We start from the raw sequence: 16,945 nt of genomic DNA on the forward strand, positions 1-16,945 counted from the left end.
CGGAGAGATAGGAGGAGACCACTAATAAACGGTGCCTCCCACTCCCAAACTCCCCAACCGGTGCAGCAAGATACCATGGTCGATGGTATTGAAAGCCGCTGAGAGATCTAATAGGACCAGGGCAGAGGAACAACCCCTATCCCTGGCCCTCCAGAGGTCATCCACCAACGCGACCAAAGCTGTCTCCGTAATATGACCGGGCCGGAAGCCGGACTGGAACGGGTCTAGATAGACGGCTTCATCCAGGTACTGGGGAAGCTGCCATGCAACCACACTCTCTACAACCTTCGCCACAAAGCGAAGGTTGGAGATTGGACGATAATTCCCCAAAATAGCTGGATCCAGGGAAGGCTTCTTGAGGAGGGGTCTCACCACCGCCTCTTTCAAGGCAGCGGGGAAAACCCCATCCACCAAAGAAGCATTTATAATTCCCCAGAGCCAGCCTCGTGTCACCTCCTGACAATTGCTCCCAGAAGCACGAAGCTGAAGCCTGAAGATGACGAATAAGACTTCGTCGAAATGTCGCCAAGACACTTCCAATTTTACGCGGGAGAAAACCCGAATAACAAAAGACCTACATACAAACACCCGCGAAAACCTCAGAATATATATATATATATATATATATATATATATATATATATATATATATATATATATATATATATATATATATATACACCCGTTTGTCTCTGTCTGTCTGTTTGTCTGTCTGTCTGTCTATCTATCTATCTATCTATCTATCTATCTATCTATCTATCTATCAATCAATCATCTACCTACCTACCTACCAGCCTACCTGCTTGTCTATCTATCTACCTGCCTATCTATCTATCTATCTATCTATCTATCTATCTATCTATCTATCTATCTATCCATCCATCCAGTGGTGGTATTCAGCCAGTTTGCACCACTTCGGGAGAACCGATTGTTAACTTTCTGAACAGTTTGGTGAACTGGTTGTGGGAAGAAATCATTAGGGCAGAGAACTGGTTGTTAAATTATTTGAATCCTACCTCTCTCTCTCTCTCTCTCTCTCTCTCTCTCTCTCTCTCTCTCTCTCTCATCTACCTACCTACCTACCTACCTACCCTGTTTCTCCCAAAATAAGACATCCCCTGATAATAAGCCTAATTTGAGCTTTTGAGCGCATGGCAATAAGGCCATGCGCTTATTTCAGGGTTCAAAAAAATATAAGACAGAGTCTTATTTTCGGGAAAACATGGTATCTACACACACACACACACACACACACACACATACACACCACACACAAAATAATAGAGTTGGAAGGGACCTTGGAGTTCTTGTAGTCCTACCCCCTGCTCAGGCAGGAAATCCTATACCATTTCAGACAAGTAGTTGGCCAATCTTTTCTTTAAAAACTTCCAGTGTTGGAGCATTCACAACTTTGGGAGGCAAGTCGTTCCACTGATTAATTGTTCTCACCGTCAGGAAAGCTACAGTCACAATACGGGCAGCATATTTCTTTCTTTTGATAGCTGGGTTTAAATCTCGTAGTTTGATTGCAGTTGCAATGTTAAGCTTCACTAAATCCAATTCTTACTTCGGAATAAATCATAGTCGATATAGTAAAAACTATGTTTAACAGTCAAATAGGCAAAATAGGCAGATCTATACTTGCCACAATCAATTACGGTATAACAACAAATTTGACTCCTTCTTTTCCGAGAGGACAATAATGCAACTTAGTTGTGGAATTACTTTATAACTCTGTTAATAAGACGGAGACAAAAATACTTATTAGAGACATGAAGTAAGGCTGAAGGCAGTGGTGGGATTCAAGTAATTTAACAACCAGTTCTCTGCCCTAATGATTTCTTCCAACAACCAGTTTGCCAAACTGCTCAGAAAGTTAACAACCAGTTCTCCCGAAGTGGTGCGAACTGGCTGAATCCCACCACTGGCTGAAGGTTACCATTTTGGTAGCAATGATACTAAACAGGCATTATCAATGGATCGACTTAAACCAAAACACACTTTCTGAATTCCCCACTCGCTCCATGAAACTGTATATTAGGGAAAGCAATTGGCATACAGTAACCCCAAAAAAATCACTTATAAAGAGAGAAGCGTTTGACGGTTGCGAGGGAAGAATTAAGAAAAAAAAAACCTCAGCTAAATCCAATTTTGCACGTTTTATTGTTACACGTTGTTCATCATTCCACACCTACTCATTAATTGCACTTGTTTGCTCGAAGGCCACCCCTAGATTACAAATGCATCCAGAAGCGTACTGATAAAAGATAAAGAAGGGGAAGAAAGCGAGTGTATGGTAATTGAATGACTGCAAAGGGCTGTCTCTCTTTTTTTTCCTTTCCAGTGTAATCTTGCTCCTTCTTCAATAGGTGTAGCAGGCTATTGTAATTGACAAAAAGGGCTTGTTCTTTGAAATATAAGGAAATTTTTCACTCACGCTATTGAATATGCCGGTAAAGTGCTGGGCCTTTCTGTTTGTTTCCAATGTAGAAGGATGTAGTGGTAAAACGAATGTCATTTTGCGGTCTGTTATGCAGAAAATGTTTAAACCAGTGTTTGACTGACTCTGTTAAATCTTTTTTATTGAATGTGCTTATTCATCCATGCAGAATTGAGTGTGCTCCTTTTCTGTTACTATGACACTGCAATTAAATAGCTAAAGGGGTAGAGGGCGGGGGGGGGGGGAGAGAAAGACTATAAGACATTTTTCTAATGGGCCGTGCCAACGGCTATAAAAATTATTCATACCTGTGTTTTTTTTCCCCCTCCCTCGTCCCTCTCCTCCATGAGGTTTTAATCCAGTGATGGGGGTGTTGCAATAAAATATTCTGTGAAAGTTGGACCATTAGAAAGGCTGAGAGCCAAAGAATTGAGGCCTTTGAACTCTGGTGCTAGAGAAGACTCCTGCGAGTCCCTTGGACTGCAAGGCGATCAAACCGGTCAGTCCTAGGGGAGATCAACCCTGACTGCTCTTTAGAAGGCCAGATCCTGAAGAGGAAACTCAAATACTTTGGCCACCTGATGAGAAGGAAGGACTCCCTGGAGAAGAGCCTAATGCTGGGAACGATTGAGGGCAAAAGAAGAATGGGACAACGGAGAACGAGGTAGATGGATGGAGTCACTGAAGCAGTCGGCATGAGCTTAAATGGTCTCCAGGGGATGGTAGAGGACAGGAAGGCCTGGAGGAACGTTGTCCATGGAGTTGCGATGGGTCGGAAAGGACTTCACAACTAACAACAACAACATACCATGCTTTCTCCTTAAGTATATTAATCTACTGTTCATGTTTATTTTAGGAAAGCATGAACAGAAAAAGGGAGAACGTTATGAGGCCTTTGAACTCTGGTGCTGGAGAAGACTCCTACGAGTCCCTTGGACTGCAAGGCAAACAAACAAGTCAGTCCTAGAGGAGATCAACCCTGACTGCTCCTTAGAAGGCCAGATCCTGAAGAGAAAACTCAAATACTTTGGCCATCTGATGAGAAGGAAGGACTCACTGGAGAAGAGCCTAATGCTGGGAATGATGGAGGGCAAAAGAAGAACGGGACGACAGAGAACGAGGTGGCTTCATGGAGTCACTGAAGCAGTCGGCGTGAGCTTAACTGGTCTCTGGGGGATGGTAGAGGACAGGAAGGCCTGGAGGAACGTTGTCCATGGGGTCGCAATGGATCAGATACGACTTCACAACTAAAAACAAAAAAAGAAATTTGAAAGCCCAACTTGAATCAAGTAAGTGAACATCCCCACCACCCCAGTTGTTAGACTGGCAGGATACTTAAACTCAATAACTGTCCCTAAACTCTGAAGAGCTTTAATATTAGCACATTTTGATGTCCTCCTGACAGCTGTTCTTGTTGGCAAATCCAACATAGAAATCTGTTCTGAGTTAAGGTCTTCTACCATGGATAGGGAGTTGGACTAGAGCAGGGGTCTCCAACCTTGTCAACTTTAAGCCTGGTGGACTTCAACTCCCAGAATCCCCCAGCCAGCTGGCTTTGCTGGCTGGGGAATTCTGGGAGTTGAAGTCCACCAGGCTTAAAGTTGACAAGGTTGGAGACCCCTGGACTAGAAGACTTCCAAGGTCCCTTCCAGCCCTATGATTCTACAATTCTCAAGAAATATCCTGATGGAAGATTGTGCCCTTATGAAGAAACACAGACATAGACTCCATCATTCCGGTCCTGGGAAATTGCTTGTTCACTAAGACAATGCTAATTTATTTTCATGTACAGTTACTTTTATCCGATCAGTACAAGTTTGTTTCCCTGAATGTGTGTCAAGTTTCGAAGCACGGTTTTGCTGTTGCAACCATTATCGCTTCTCAGCTTGCCAAAGAACCAGGAGGGAGGAAAGGGGAAGATGGAATGTAGGCTCCAGATATTAAGAAGACAGACGTGAGAACTAAGGACACTTCGGCAGGTGTTTGCCAGAGTCAAAGACTTTTTCTCAGAACAGAACAGAATTTTATTACAGTCATAGACCAGAAACCAGAACAAATCAAACACTCAATAAATATACAATTAAAAATTATAGAATAAAATAATAAATAACAAATAAAATCCATGATAAAATCCACTCTGTCAATTATACATGGTCTAACTATACTAAAATCGCAATTCATAAACTGTGTGGCTCGTAGTCAATTTATTACTAAAAGGAAAAGGAACAAGCGGGGCAAAAGATTTGCCACATTTGTGATATAAAATAGCTATGGTGTGTTTGACGCGTTTTCCGACGAATCCCCAATGCTGCTGACTTTTTCTCATAACAGTATAATGAGACTCAATTGGACAATGTGACCTGCTCTAATAGAGGGAAGGAGAATCTATACTTTAATTATGTGGGTTTGCACAGGAATTAGTTAGATCTGGTTTTGCCCTAATCAGTGCTGAAATGATGTACTCAATAAAGTTTTACATTCAAAGATTGGATTGTCTCACTCGTGCTTGCTTGGTTGAGTACACTAGTCGGAAGGTTGACAGTGTGACTTACGGTAATTTTGTTATATTATCTATAAAACTAAGTGTGCTCTACTTGCCTCGATCCCCTAACTATGACTCTGGCGCCTTTATTTGAAATCAAAAGTGTTTAATGATTTTAATTATGTGGTTCACTCAGAGAATTCTGGTCCACACAATAATAAAACTGCCAGGATATGTTTTTCAGCAATTCTTCATCATGGTGGTTTGCAGTTGATGTTAAGGTCCAAGCTTTCCACGAGTCACGGCAAACAAACCAAATTCTGGATTAGCTGCACATGCTTGTTCATACACTGTGTTAATCCATAACTTGGCTTGATTTTGGTCACTGACCAAAGCAAATATTGTCTATGTATCCATAACTTGTGTAATTTTGCATACTGATTTCACAGGGCATCTGGTGTGATTGGCAAGGAACATCAAACACAACATAATAATATCCACTTGCAAATGCATTATAATAATATCCATTTGCAAATGCATCTTTTTAATGGTGATGTCATAAGATAAAGATAAAGATTCCCTTCGCACATATGTGCTAGTCGTTCCCGATTCTAGAGGGCGGTGCTCATCTCCTTTTCAAAGCCAAAGAGCCAGCGCTGTCTGAAGACATCTCTGTGGTCATGTGGCCGGCATGACTAAGCACCAAAGGCGCATGGAACACTGTTCTCTTCCCACCAAAGGTGGTCCCTATTTTTCTACTTGCATTTTTTGCCTGCTTTCGAACTGCTAGGTTGGCAGAAGCTGGGACAAGTAATGGGAGCTCACCCCATTACGTGGCACTAGGGATTTGAACTGCCGAACTACCAACCTTTCGACTGACAAGCTCAGCATCTTAGTCACGTGAGCCACCGCGTCATTTTTTGGTGATGTCATAGAACACATTTTATTACTGCGCTTCTACTCAATCATTTCTCTATCCTTTCTATCATGTGTCACGACACTGTACTTTTATACCCACAGGTACAGAAACCAGATCTGAGATATCACCTCAGTTTTAAGGTTCTTTTTCCCCCTCTTTTAATGAAAAAACATATTACAGGTAGTTCTCGACTTACAACAATTCATTCAGTGACTGTTCGAAGTTACAATAGCACTGAAGAAAGTGACTTATGACCCTTTTTTCACACTTATGATCATTGCAGCATCCCCATGGTCAAGTGATCAAAATGCCGATGCTTGGCAACTGACTCATATTTATGACGGTTGCAGTGTCCCGGGGTCAAATGATCCCCTTTTGTGACCTTCTGAAATGCAAAGTCAAGGGGGAAGTGAGTGTTGTGATCCAGGCCCAAGTAGGTAGTAATAGATGCAGTCAGTTCAAAAACAAACAGACTTTATTAGAACAGCTGAGAATTAACTCATTCTCAGCATCGTCCAAACTAAATCAAAACAAATTCTTCATAACACAATTCTCCAACCTTGGTCTAATTAGGCAACCTGCCAAAGGCTTTTCTTGGCAAAAGTTCAAAAGCAGAAGACGCCGGCAAGAAATAAATGGAGCAAGACAAGGAGCAAGGCTATCAACGTTGCTTTCTGGCAAAGAGCCCAAATAACGTTGCTGGTCTTTTAAACCTTATGGGAGGGGCTAATCATTTCTTGGCCCTACTCATGAGTCGTCCACTTTGCTTTAGCTGCTCTTGCCTTCTGGCAACTCTTCTCATGCGTGCATTAGGAACAGGCTCATCCTGTTCCTCTGCCTCACTACTGTCAGCCTCTGGAGCCTCCGGAGTCCGCACATCACTCCCAGATGTCCCTGGCCCCATCTCTGCCTCCGACACACAGCCCTCATCCGGGCCTTCCCCAGCCTCCAGGACTGGCTCATGTTCTTCCTTAGCCTCATTGCTGTCCGACTCTGTTGCCAGCTCCGCAGGCTACTGGAGGACCACAACAGTGAGATTCACTTAACAACCACATTAGTAACTTAACAACTGCAGTGATTCCCTTAACAACTGTGGCAAGAAAGATTGCAAGATGGGGCAAAACTCACTTAACAACTGTCTCACTCAGCAATAAAATTTTGGGCTCCATTTTCATCGTGAGTTAAGGACCACCTGTGTGTCCTTTCTTTGCAGGGAATATGAATCTGGATTCTTGATTATTTTGGTTTTCCCCTTTCACTGTTTTTTGAGTTCTACAATCTCTGATTTAGAGAGTAACGTCTCAGATTTGCCACTGAGTCCATTTCTAGTCACCGTCTCATAGCCAAGTTATTAACTCACTGAATTGGATAAATATTTAGCTTGTATAAGTGTTTTTCAGCTATCTCATCTTTTCCCCTTCTTGCGGGTGAACTGAGACCTTATAACCGTGAGGGCGAACCTATGTCAGCGTGCCACAGGTGGCTCATGGAGCCCACTCTGTGGGCACGTGAGCTGTCACCCAGCTCAGCTCCACCCTGCATGCGCATACGGCTCCCCCAGCCAGCTGATATTCAGGTCTCTGCTGTGCATGCACAGGGAGTGGGGCGCATGTGGGAGACATGTACTCATGTGTGTGTGGGGTCACATGTGCATGTGCGTGGGGAGCATGGGGGGGGGTCACCACGCTCCCTGCGGCCCATTTTGGGCCCCGCACACTTCCCTGCAGCTGCCTGGGACCAAAAACGGGCCGCTGGAGGGGGGAGGGGGGGCTGTTGCATGTGCATGCATGTGGGGCTGGAGGAGCGCTGGGTGGTTGCGCACGCATGTATGGGGATAGGGGCACTGTGTGTGTGTGTGTGTCATGCGCACATTGCATTATGGGTGCAGGCAGGCCTCCCTGCAGCTTTCTGGGAGCAAAAACGGGCCGCGGGGGACCCCCAAGAGGCTGCAGGGAGGCCAGTAGGCCCAAAACGAGGTGTGGGGGGGTCACCTGCACATCACAGGGTGGCTGGGGGAATGCAAGTGGGGGGGTCACACACACATGTGCGGGGGGGCGCGGGGGTCATACATGCATTGCACTTTTGGCACGCAACAACAAAAAAGTTAGCCATCACTACCTTATAACAAAATAATAATTGCAACCAACCTGCCTTCCATTGAGGACCTGTATACAGCACGAATCAAGAAGAGGGCCGTGAAAATATTTACAGATCCCTCACATCTTGGACATAAATAGTTTCAGCTCCTACCCTCAAAAAGACGCTATAGAGCACTGCACAGCAGAACAACTAGATACAAGGACAGTTTCTTCCCAAATGCCATCACTCTGCTAAACAAATAATTCCCTCAACACTGTCAAACTATTTACTAAATCTGCACTACTATTAATCTTCTCATCATTCCCATCACCCATCTCTTTCCACTTATGACTGTATGACTGTAACTTTGTTGCTGGAATCCTTATGATTTATATTGATATATTGACCATCATTTGTGTTGTAAATGTTGTACCTTGATGAAGGTATCTTTTCTTTTATGTACACTGAGAGCATAGGCACCAAGACAAATTCCTTGTGTGTCCAATCACACTTGGCCAATAAAAAATTCTATTCTATTCTATTCTAACAATGCACTAATGGAATAAGAGTCAGTTTTCTTTCCCCTTAGTGGTATCAGATATTAAGGCTCCCGTATGTCTTCATACTTATTTGAGAGCCCACAAGTCTGCAATATCTATTCCTGGAAAAGCCGGCCTTCAGCCCAAAACCTTCCTGTCTGTAATAGCCACTTGTTAAAGGTGAGAATGAATGATTTTATGTCTGGGATTACTTCTGAATGTCAGACCCCACCCTGGAGAACGATGGGTAACAAAGAAGAAAAAGAACGCAGAGAGAATAAGAGGCTATTTGGATTTACATATCACATTAAGCTTTGCCTTGCTTTAACCATGACTTCAGCCAGAACCCAGGATGGAATGAATATTGGTATCTCTGACATCAATACAATTGAACGTGTCCAGAAATATTTTACAAGAAGAGTTCTCCATTCCTCTGTAAACAACAAAATACCTTATCCCACTAGACTTGAAATCCTGGGCTTGGAAAACTTGGAACTCAGTCGCCTTCGACAAGACCTAAGTTTAACTCATAGAATCATCTATTGTAATGTCCTTCCTGTCAAAGACTACTTCAGCTTTAATTGCAATAATACAAGAGCAACCAATAGATTTAAACTTAATGTCAACCGCTTTAATCTAGATTGCAGAAAATATGACTTCTGTAACAGAATCATCAGTGCTTGGAATACTTTACCTGACTCTGTGGTCTCTTCTCATAATCCTAAAAGCTTTAACCAAAAACTTTCTACTATTGACCTCACCCCATTCCTAAGAGGACCATAAGGGGCGTGCATAAGTGCACAAACGTGCCTACCGTTCCTGTCCTATTGTTTTTCTTTTCTTCTATACCTTTATATACTATATAACCTTTCTGTATGATAGTTACATATATTGTTGTGACAAAATAAATATATAAATAAATAAATAAATAAATAAATAAAACGAAACAGAACGGAACGGAACGGAACTGGAAGGGACCTTGGAGGTCTTCTAGTCCAGCCCCCTTGCTTAAGGGGCGGACCCTAATGAATGGTTTATTTGCTTTAAATTTAATTGTAGCTTATGAGGCACACACACACACATAGAGAGAGAGAGAGATATAGATAGATAGATAGATAGATAGATAGATAGATAGATAGATAGATAGAGATAGATAGATAGATAGATAGATAGATAGATAGATAGATAGATAGATAGAAGTAGAACTTCCATACTATAAAGCAGTCTACCCCTTATGCAGCCGTTGGAGAAACAGCAGTAGGAAGGAATTGCTAAATTCAGTTTCCTGCCTCGGCAGGGGGTTGGACTAGAAGACCTCCAAGGTCCCTTCCAACTCTGTTATTATGTTATGTTATGTTAAATCTTGCAACTTTAATGTTACATTAAAGGGATTATTTTTAAAAAGGCGCTCAAGCTAAATAGGCGCAAACGTTTTGCGCGAAAGCAAAGCGGAGGACCAAACGAAACTCCCTTTCGAACGCTCGCTCCGGCGGAGAGTTGGAAAGACGAACTACATTGCCCACAATGCCCCGCGAAGAAATTTCCGGGCCCCCCTCTCCGCCTCCACTCGCTTCCGGCAGCGCTCGGCCGACGCAGAGGCGTCACGTGACCGCGGGCGGAAAAAAAAATTTCCCCTCCCAAGATGGCGGACCACCTCCCTTCCGAGTTTGATGTGGTGGTCATAGGAACGGGTGAGGGAACTCGCGTGAATGTAACGTGCGAATGGCTGGGCCGGGGTTAGGGAAGCGTGTCCGAGGCTGGAGCGAGGGGGCGAGATTGGCCAGGGCTTTGGAAGCCAGGGAGAGAAGGAAGCAGCTTTGGAAATGAACCTGATCCTTCCCTGCATCGGGTGCGACCCCCAGGGGTGGACTACAACTACCATCATCCCCAGCCAAGCCCAGGTTTGGAAGGGCAGACGATGCCAGGCTAATGGGTGGCCGCTGCGCCGTTGAGAGAAAAGGGGGCAGGGGCTGGTGGATTTTTGGTTGTATTATTATTTTTTATTATTATTATTATTATTATTATTATTATTATTATTATTATTATTATTATTATTATTATTATTATTATTATTATTATTTACTTTATTCATTAAACATGAAACTCAGTCAACTGTACATTCAAAAATGCATTATTATTATCATTATTATCACTATTATCATTATTGTTATTATTTTGTAGATGTTTTTCTCTAGGCGTGTTCAATTTTTTGGCTTTCCTGAGTCACATTGAATGAAGAGGAATTGTCTTGGGCCCTATATAATGTGTGTGTGTGTGTGTTTATAAATAAATATATATCTAAATCTAATTTATATCTATCTATCTATCTATCTATCTTATCCATCCATCATCTATCTATCTATCTATCTATCTATCTATCTATCTATCTATCTATCTATCTATCTATCTATCTATCTATCTATCTATCTATCTATCTATCTATCTTATCCATCCGTCCATCCATCATCCATCCATCTATCTATCTATCTATCCATTCATCCATCCATCTCTTATCCATCCGTCCATCCATCATCTATATCTGTCTGTCTGTCCGTCCGTCCATCTATCTTATCCATCCGTCCATCCATCATCTATCTTTCTGTCTGTCTGTCTGTCTGTCCATCTATCTATCTTATCCATCCGTCCATCCATCGTCCATCCATCTATCTATCTATAGATGGAGTCCTTCGGGAGAAGGGCGGTATAGAAATCAAATAAATAATAATAATAATAATAATAATAATAATAATAATAATAATAATAATAATAATAATAATTATCATCTATCTATCTATCTATCTATCTATCTATCTATCTATCTATCTATCCATCCATCCATCCATCCATCCATCCATCCATCCATCCATCCCCTATGTACCATATCTGTCGGTCTGTCTGTCTAATCTATCATATATCTACACAAGCACACACACAGAGTAATAGAGTTGGAAGGGACCTTGGAGGTCTTCTAGTCCAACCCCCTGCTCAGGCAGGAAACCCAGTACCATTTCAGACAATTGGCTGTCCAATCTCTTCTTAAAAACTTCCATAGTTGAAGCATTCACAACTTCTGGAGGCAAACCGTTCCACTGATTAATGATTGTTGTAGCTGCCAGGAAATTAATCCTCAATTCTAGGTTGGTTCTCTCCTTGATATCATCTTGTTCTAGATGCTTGTATTGGTCTGCATTGCACCCTTTTCCTCTACATTTTTTCCTCACAGCAAAAGGGTGGGGTTGGTCTGGGCTGAAAAAGAGTGACTTCAGTTCTAGTCCAACACTTAACTCTGTCAATGAATCCCATTGATTTCTGTTTCTGACAGTGGGCAGCACATTTGAGAATCCCTTAGTAATTGTCTTCCTAATGATAATTCTAACTGTATAAGGATGGAATTAGCTTAAATCAGTGCTTCTCAAATAGTGAGGCTCCGTAAAGGGGGGCGCGTTTGACCTCGGCAAACACTGTCATAACAAGCTAAGCCCCGTGTTTATATCTCTGTATCCAATCGCGGGGGGCGCGAAAAATGTTTTCTTCTTCCTAGGGGGGCATGACAGAAAATAATTGAGAAGCACTGGCTTAAATGAAATCTCTCTGTCTTAGTGTCAACTCCTGGCGTGGTCTTGTGGGTAAGTCCCTGCAGGTTTCTGAGCAAGGTTTTCTGATGTGGTTTGCCTCCTTCCTAGGGCTGAGAGAGAGAGGGACTGGCCCAAGGTCACCCAGCTGATTGAGGCCCATGTCTTAAGAACTCATAAACAGCATCAAGTTGGCTTTCCAGTAGAAATGGTTTGCCTTTTTCCATTGCTGTTGCTGTGCTGGGAGTGAGTGTGTGTGTCTGTGTGTGTGAGAGGGAGAGAGAGAGAGAGAGAGAGAGAGAAGGAGTGATCCAAAGCCCCCCACCCCCCACCCAACTGGCTTTGTGTCAGGGGTGAAATCCAACAGGTTCTAACAGGTTCTGATGAACCAGTAGCGGAAATTTTGAGCAGTTTGGAGAACCGGTAGTGGAAATTTTCATTAGTTCGGAGAACCTGCAAATACCACCTCTGGCTGGCCCCAGAGTAGGGTGGGAATGGGGATTTTGCAATATCCTTTCCCTGGAGTGGGGTGTGAATGGGGATTTTGCAATATCCCCTGCCACGCCTGCCAAGCCACGCCCACAGAACCAGTAGGGAAATTTTTTGGATTTCACCCCTGCTTGGTGTCTAAAGCGGGATTAGAATTCATGATTTCTGGATTATTGGTTTGTTAATTTCCCACTACACCAAACAGGCCTTCCAAGGGGAGTGGTTTGCCATGGCCTTCATCCAGTTCCATTGCTTTCCTGGAGCTGAGATGGAAGGACTGGTCCGAAGTTTCTCAATTGCCTTCATGTTGATGGCAAGACTAGAACTGAATGGTCTCTTCGTTTCTATCCTGGTGCTTTTAACTGGGCCTGGGTACTTACGGGACCGCCTGCTGTTACCATATGCCTCCCATCGACCCGTACGCTCTCACAGAGAGGGACTTCTCAGGGTGTCGTCCGCCAAGCAATGTCGGCTGGCGGCCCCCAGGGGAAGGTCCTTCTCTGTGGGGGCTCCCACCCTCTGGAACGAACTTCCCCCGGGTTTACGCCAAATACCTGACCTTCGGACATTCCGTCGCGAACTGAAGACACATCTTTTTATTTGCGCGGGGCTGGCTTAAATTGATTTTAACAAATTTTTAAATTCTTAGAAATTAATTTTAAATGGGGTTTTTTAGCTTATTATATATTTTACTTCTCAGGCCAATTTTAAAATAAGTTTTTTAACTGCATTTTAAATTTGTATATTGTACCGTCTGTTTTATTCTTGCCTGTACACCGCCCTGAGTCCTTCGGGAGAAGGGTGGTATAGAAATCAAATAAATAAATAAATAAATAAATAAACTGCTGTACCAAACTGGCTCTCCTGGCCTTCAAGTCAGTCTTGAGCTCTTGAGGTGAGTGCCTGGACTAGTCCCTACAGTTTTCCTGATAACTTTATTTGGAAGTGTTTTGCCACTGTCTTCTAGAGATGAGGGAGAAGGACTGCAAAGTCACCCAACTGGCTTTGTGCCTAAGGCAGGACTGGAACTCAAAGCCTTCTGGTTTCTAGCTTGGTACCTTAACCACTACACCAATCTGGCTCTGTTAGGCAGCATAATCTTGGACTGGGTGATTGGATTTGTGTTTGCTCGTGAGATTAACAGAACCTTCTGGGTTTTTACTGGGGAGTGAAGAATTGGATGGATGCGTTGGATGGATAAAACAAAGCCTCATACAATTTAGAGACCTTAGTTTTCTTGTCCATTGCTGGAAAATACGCCTTTTCTTTCTGCAACTGCATTTAGCTCATTTGCTGTAATTGCTTTTCATGTTGGATCTGAAAGCACTGCAAATACAAAGTTCTTTGTATTTTGTTTTATTTAAACAAGTTAATATGGATGCTGAATGCTTTTAAGGCTTTCAAGCCAGGTTATAATAAATCCATCAAATGCATGCAGTAAAGTGAAATAAAACTATTTTAAAATTAAAATTATTTGCATTTCCAATTATTTATTTGTCCACACATTTTTAAAAAAAAAAAAATTGGATCTGTACTCTGTAGACTGTTTAGCATGTAGTTCTTTGCAGACATTAACAGAAGCCAGACATATCATCCGGATGAATAATGCTATTATCAGTAGCTAGCCTGGCTATAGAAAAACTCTGAGTTAAGAGTGCCTGACAAAGACTGTCTAACACATTAAGCTATGGTTTGTTTAACCAAATGTTACTGAATAAACCACGCCTGCCTGAGGTTAGGCAGTATTCTTCACTAAAACATTTTGGTTTTGCATGCTTTGCGAATGCAGATAATTGTGTTTCATTCAAACTTTAATAAACCACGAGTTAAAACGGAATGTCTTGTTCACTCTCTCCTTTGTCAGGGACTATATTTATTTATTCCTAGGAATTTATTATTCTCCCCCCTCCCTTCTCTTTAGCTACTTGCTTAGTTCTGAAAGTGCTTGTGCTCATTTACATACTTCTTTCCCTTCATGAATATTAAAAATGGGAAATTTGTAGAATCTGTCATGCAGGAACAATTATTGCCGTTTTGGAAGAACCATGAGGTGCTGTGACTGAGTTTCTTCATTGTTTTCTTTAACTATGGTTTCTTTAGCCTCAATTGGATGGGCTTGTGTGTCAATCTAAATCAGGGGTGTCAAACTGGATTTCATTGAGGGCCGCATCGGGGCTGTGTTTGACTTTAGGGGCCAAGGTGAGTGTGGTCAGCTTGAGGTCACTCATCTCGGGGCACCTGTGGTGGCCCGAGTGCTCTGCCAGCGAAAACTGGCTTCTAAGCTCCGTTTTTGGTTGTGACGGCTTGCTGGTCCTTTGCTGTTTCCAGGACAGCCCCATGGGCCAGAGCTAAGCACCCTGCGGGCTGGATCTGGTCCCTGGGTCTTGAGTTTGACACCTCTGCTCTAAATCATAAACCATGAGGACTAATGTTTTACAGTGCAGTAAGAAATGTGTACTATGGTTTAGTCCAATATCGCAACCCAGCCTATATGACTCTGATTTTGAATACATTCAAAATGCATTCAGTATGTTTCAAACAATAGCTAAGCTATGTCAAATATATTTAAATTGTGCTTTAAGTTACAGCTGCCAGATGTGGACAACATCAGGGCATCTAGTATGCAAGATTAGGTAGACCTGTTCTAAATTGGACTGGGGCAAAAATGGCAGTGCTGAAGGTTAAGGAGATTAGCAGGTCCAGAAATTGATTTTTGCTGTGTGTTCAACATTCAGTTCAGATAAGAATTAGCTTCAATATGCGTTTATAGGATGTCGTTCCTTATTTCAGTATATGGATGTTTGTCATGAGCCAACTAATCGGCATCTGATTATTGAGGTTTCAGTTAAAAACAAACAAACTTCTGGACCTTAAAGGTTGCTCTAAAGGTTATGTTAGCCCAAGATCAGGAATCACTTGGTTCAGACTCTTAGGTAAAGGTAAAGTTTCCCCTCGCACATATGTGCGAGTCGTTCCCGACCCTAGGGGGCGGTGCTCATCTCCATTTCAAAGCCGAAGAGCCAGTGCTGTCCGAAGACGTCTCCATGGTCATGTGGCCGGCATGATTCAATGCCAAAGGCGCACGGAACGCTGTTACCTTCCCACCAAAGGTGGTCCCTATTTTTTCTACTTGCATTTTTTATGTGCTTTCGAACTGCTAGGTTGGCAGAAGCTGGGACAAGTAACAGGAGCTCACCCCGTTACACAGCACTAGGAATTCAAACTGTTGAACTGCCGACCTTTCGATCATCGTCTTAGCCTTCATATATAAAGCTTATTAGGTGTCCCTGAGTGAGGAAAACTACACAGATTGGCCCAAACTCCCTCTTATGGAGGAGGGGAAGCTAAAAACATTCTTGAATTCAGCTCAATTACTGGTGACTATTGACATCCAGTTATCTTGCCAAAAATAAAGAATTACTTTTTGGAATATTTTTTTTCCCACTTTGTAGATTTAGCCTACAGCCCTAGCAGTTCTTGATAGTCTCCAGTCCAAGTACTAATCAATACTGATACCTTTAGCTTTCTAGGCCAGTTATGGTCAGCTATGGGTTACCACCAACTGAGATTCTTAATGGAGAGGATAAAGTTGAATGAAAGAGACTTCCTTTTAAATTTCTTGTATTCTGGAGAGAAGAACAGGACCAAGGAGGAAGTAACCTCATCTGGAACTCTGACCCTGTTATCTTCTGTGTGATGTAGGATGGTTAAAACAGCAGTCACCAACTGGTGGTCCATGGACCACTGGTGGTCCGTGAGAAAATTTTGGTGGTTATTTGCACTTTTTATATTGCACTAAATCAGAGATCCTCAAACTATGGCCCCTGGGCTGGTTATGTGCAACAAACATTTGTGTTGCTGCAGAGAGTCTCCCCCTTAGGGGTCTTTCTGTGCCAGTTGGAGGGGGGCAAAAATTCCCATTTAGGGTGTGGCTTTGGGCAAAGGCTGGAGGGAAGTACAGCTGGTGGCAAAGAGCCGGAGGGCCTTGTTCCAGTGGGACTGCATCATGGCCTGGAACTGACTGACCATCTTAGCCTGCTGAGCCTCCAGGTGCTGCTACCTGGTCTTGCACTCCCACAGGTCTTCCCTTTATGTGGAAAGCCTATGCTCATAGTCCTCAGTGAGGTGCTTCTGCTGAGCCTCATTCTCGGCCAGATCCAATTTGAACTGATCTGGCTGTTTTGCCAATTCTTTTTCATGGTGGCTGCTTAGCTCCAACAACTGCTTTCTGTTGGGGTCCTACGGAGCCCGGGCGGACAGGCGAGGAGTGGCTGGTAGGGGAAGGGTGAATAGAGGCCGGCGAGGTGCCCTCGACGTGAGTGACATCGAGTTGGCCACCCTCACCCAGTCACATGACCACCTAGCTACCCCACCCAGGCGGTCATTAGGCAGATCGTATTAGTGGTCCCCGGGATTTAAAATTAT

General features: G+C 43.1%; 1 protein-coding gene across 4 annotated transcripts in view; it reads left to right on the forward strand.

The window, feature by feature from the left end:
- The first annotated feature begins 10,062 nt into the window (after positions 1-10,062).
- The window catches only part of CHM (CHM Rab escort protein), a 97,759-nt gene continuing 90,876 nt past the window's right edge, over positions 10,063-16,945 (forward strand). For 3 of the 4 annotated variants that reach the window (XM_058197043.1, XM_058197040.1, XM_058197041.1), the window contains exon 1: positions 10,063-10,150. In XM_058197043.1, coding sequence (XP_058053026.1) covers positions 10,102-10,150 — 49 coding nt within the window. In that variant the 5' untranslated portion in view covers positions 10,063-10,101. The remainder of the gene's footprint in view (positions 10,151-16,945) is intronic. The other variant, XM_058197044.1, reaches the window with a different exon arrangement.

The sequence above is a fragment of the Ahaetulla prasina genome, chromosome 11 (genome assembly GCF_028640845.1).
Source record: "Ahaetulla prasina isolate Xishuangbanna chromosome 11, ASM2864084v1, whole genome shotgun sequence".
In the NCBI taxonomy this organism is placed as follows: Eukaryota; Metazoa; Chordata; class Lepidosauria; order Squamata; family Colubridae; genus Ahaetulla; species Ahaetulla prasina.